Raw genomic sequence first — 3,034 nt, forward strand, 5'->3', positions numbered from 1 at the left:
ACCATCACTCAGTTCTATTTTCTTTACAAGTATTAGCAATCCAAAAATATGATATTATCTTTTTTACTGATAAACTGTCCAGTTATAATAAAAGAAATATTATTTACATTAAGCATTATAGACAATTAGTAACCCTTAGAACTTCAAGGGCTTCCTAAATATAAAGCTTGTATTAAAAATGACTTGGAAACTAATTTAAGAAAATGCGGAAAAGCAGAGAAGCCATTTATGAAGTTGGGGGTATCTGATTGAATTCATCTCTTTAGTAAAATTTTTACAAAAATTCCATAAAACTTGCTAATGATTTAGAAGCAGAAGTACTTTTTTTCTTCTCAAGAACTTCCTTTGAAATTTCATTGTGTAAAAAAGCATGATATTGATATCAGATACTAAGTTCTTACTAATTCAAACAATCATTTGTTCATATATATTTTTATTGAGTATCTAAAATGTGTTACCTTAAGCACGTTATAGGGAACTTTATGGGAAGACTTTACCTGGATTATTAGCTTTCTTCATAATCTTCAAGGCAGGACAAAAGTCCTGTTGATAAGAACTAGTCGGATTAGGGTGATCCTCGAAACATACTCACATGATCATAGTGACAAGACTCAGAATCTGAGAGGAGAGAATAAAAGTGGCATATTGGAAGACAATTATGGCCCAGTTCACAGAATGTGGAGGAATATAAGAGGTGTGCTGGAACTTTGGAAAGTGAGGGTAGATACTTAGACAAAATATTCAATGAGACTCCAAGTAGTACTGTTTAGTTATTTTTAGACACCACCGTTCAAAGACTGTCTTGCTACAGTAGAGGAAAAAAATAACAAGCTGCTACCATGACAAGGTTCATGGCATTTGTGAGTATTATTACCTGAACTACTCCCTCTTATGTGGTTTCTAAGCCCACCCTTCTCTCTCCTATGCAGAAAGCAAATGCTGACAAAGAGCATAAAATGCTCTCCTCTTCTCCACAGTCATGTGTGGGGAAAACAGCTCCAGCCTGACCCCGGGATTCTTTATCTTGAATGGGATTCCTGGGCTGGAAGCTGCACACACCTGGATCTCCCTGCCATTCTGCTTCATGTACGTCATCGCTGTCGTGGGGAACTGCGGGCTCATCTACCTAATCAGCCATGAGGATGCCCTGCACCGGCCCATGTACTACTTCCTGGCCCTGCTCTCCTTCACAGATGTCACCCTGTGCACCACCACTGTACCCAATATGCTGTGCATATTCTGGTTCAACCTCAAGGAGATTGACTTTGATGCCTGCCTGGCTCAGATGTTTTTCGTCCACATGCTGACTGGGATGGAGTCTGGGGTGCTCATGCTCATGGCCCTGGACCGCTATGTGGCCATCTGCTACCCCTTACGTTATTCCATCATCCTCACCAACCCTGTCATCGCCAAGACCGGTCTTGCCACCTTTCTGAGGGGTGTGCTGCTCATTATCCCATTCACTTTCCTCACCAAGCGTCTGCCCTATTGCCGGGGCAACTTCATTCCCCATACCTACTGTGATCATATGTCTGTGGCCAAGGTGTCCTGTGGCAATTTCAAGGTCAATGCTGTCTATGGTCTGATGGTTGCTCTCCTTATTGGCGTGTTTGACATCTGCTGTATTTCTGTGTCTTATGCTATGATATTGAGAGCGGTAGTGAGCCTGTCATCTGCAGATGCTCGTCACAAAGCCTTTAGCACCTGTACATCCCACATATGTGCCATTGTGATCACTTATGTTCCAGCTTTTTTCACTTTTTTTGCCCACCGTTTTGGAGGACACAATATCCCCCACCACATTCACATCATTGTAGCCAACCTTTACCTGCTCCTACCTCCTACAATGAACCCTATTGTTTATGGAGTCAAGACCAGGCAGATTCGAGAAGGTGTGTTCAAGTGTTTACTTGGAGACAAGGTTGTCTTTACTCAAGACAAATGAATTGGAAAATAGACATATTGTTTAGTGGGTGGGGGGGGAGATAAAAAAAAGTGACTAAAATGGTATTAAACACATGCGTCCCTCTAATATGTAGATTCTCTGAAGGCTTTGCAAATATATACTATGAAACATTTCTCCTGTAAAGATCTGTCAAGGAAGAGAATGCAGAATAAAAAATTATATACCCATTCTTTACAAGTTTTATGTTTTACATAGGGTTTACAGACTCATATGTCTAGTGAGAACTGGCAGGTAGTAAGATGACTGATGCAGATCTGGTGTCAAAGTTCTATTGTGTGAGAGAAGCGGAGGCTATGGGGAGTGATGGGGAGCAAGGATGTGCTCTCTGTAAAGAACAAATTTACACAAATCAAGCATGTTATTGCCATGGGTAATAGGCTCAGTGTTGCAATATCCTCCAGTATTTTAAAGACAAGCTGGATTTAGATGTTTTCTCTCATCTAAAATTGGGTAAATCCAATTTTAATTATTGGATAAATGATTTAAAATTTTTTTTAACGTTTATTTATTTTTGAGACATAGAGAGACAGAGCACAAACAGGGGAGGGTCAGAGAGAGAGGGAAACACAGAATCTGAAACAGGCTCCAGGCTCTGAGTTGTCAGCACAGAGCCCGACGCGGGGCTCGAACTCGCAGACTGTGAGATCATGACCTGAGCCAAAGTCAGACACTTAACCGACTGAATCCCAGGCACCCCTGGATAAATGATTTTTTAAAAATACCCTATATTTTATTCAAGACATGTCTAGGAGTTATTTTTTCCCCCATTTCAACAGTTCAACCTCCATTTAGGATGTGCTTATGATATATAATTTTGATCTTTCAGCGAAACAGACAAAAGCAATGAATTAATTGCTAGTATGTGTAATAATTCATTCACTAATTCATTAATTTTTTGAGAAACTTATTTAGGTCATATTATTTGTCATACCTTAGTTTTCATGAAGATGAGACCACCCCTTGCCTCAGGGTGCTCAGAAGCTAGACTCTGGCCAAGGATGCACAAGAGGAATCGTAAGTGAAAGAAAGAAGAGGTGTGATAAAAATTTATGCAGTATGGAAAGAAGA

General features: G+C 40.1%; 1 protein-coding gene across 1 annotated transcript; it reads left to right on the forward strand.

Moving 5' to 3' along the window:
* The first annotated feature begins 965 nt into the window (after positions 1–965).
* LOC123602541 (olfactory receptor 52N2) lies at positions 966–1,945 on the forward strand. The gene has a single exon (XM_045487028.1). The coding sequence runs from the start codon at positions 980–982 to the stop codon at positions 1,943–1,945; it is 966 nt and encodes a 321-aa protein (XP_045342984.1). The 5' UTR covers positions 966–979.
* Positions 1,946–3,034: the final 1,089 nt, after the last annotated feature.

This window comes from Leopardus geoffroyi, chromosome D1, assembly GCF_018350155.1.
Source record: "Leopardus geoffroyi isolate Oge1 chromosome D1, O.geoffroyi_Oge1_pat1.0, whole genome shotgun sequence".
Lineage (NCBI taxonomy): Eukaryota > Metazoa > Chordata > Mammalia > Carnivora > Felidae > Leopardus > Leopardus geoffroyi.

Excerpts from the sequence above, each read along its gene's own strand:
- LOC123602541 (XM_045487028.1), top strand. The coding sequence starts at position 980 with ATGTGTGGGGAAAACAGCTCCAGCCTGACCCCGGGATTCTTTATCTTG.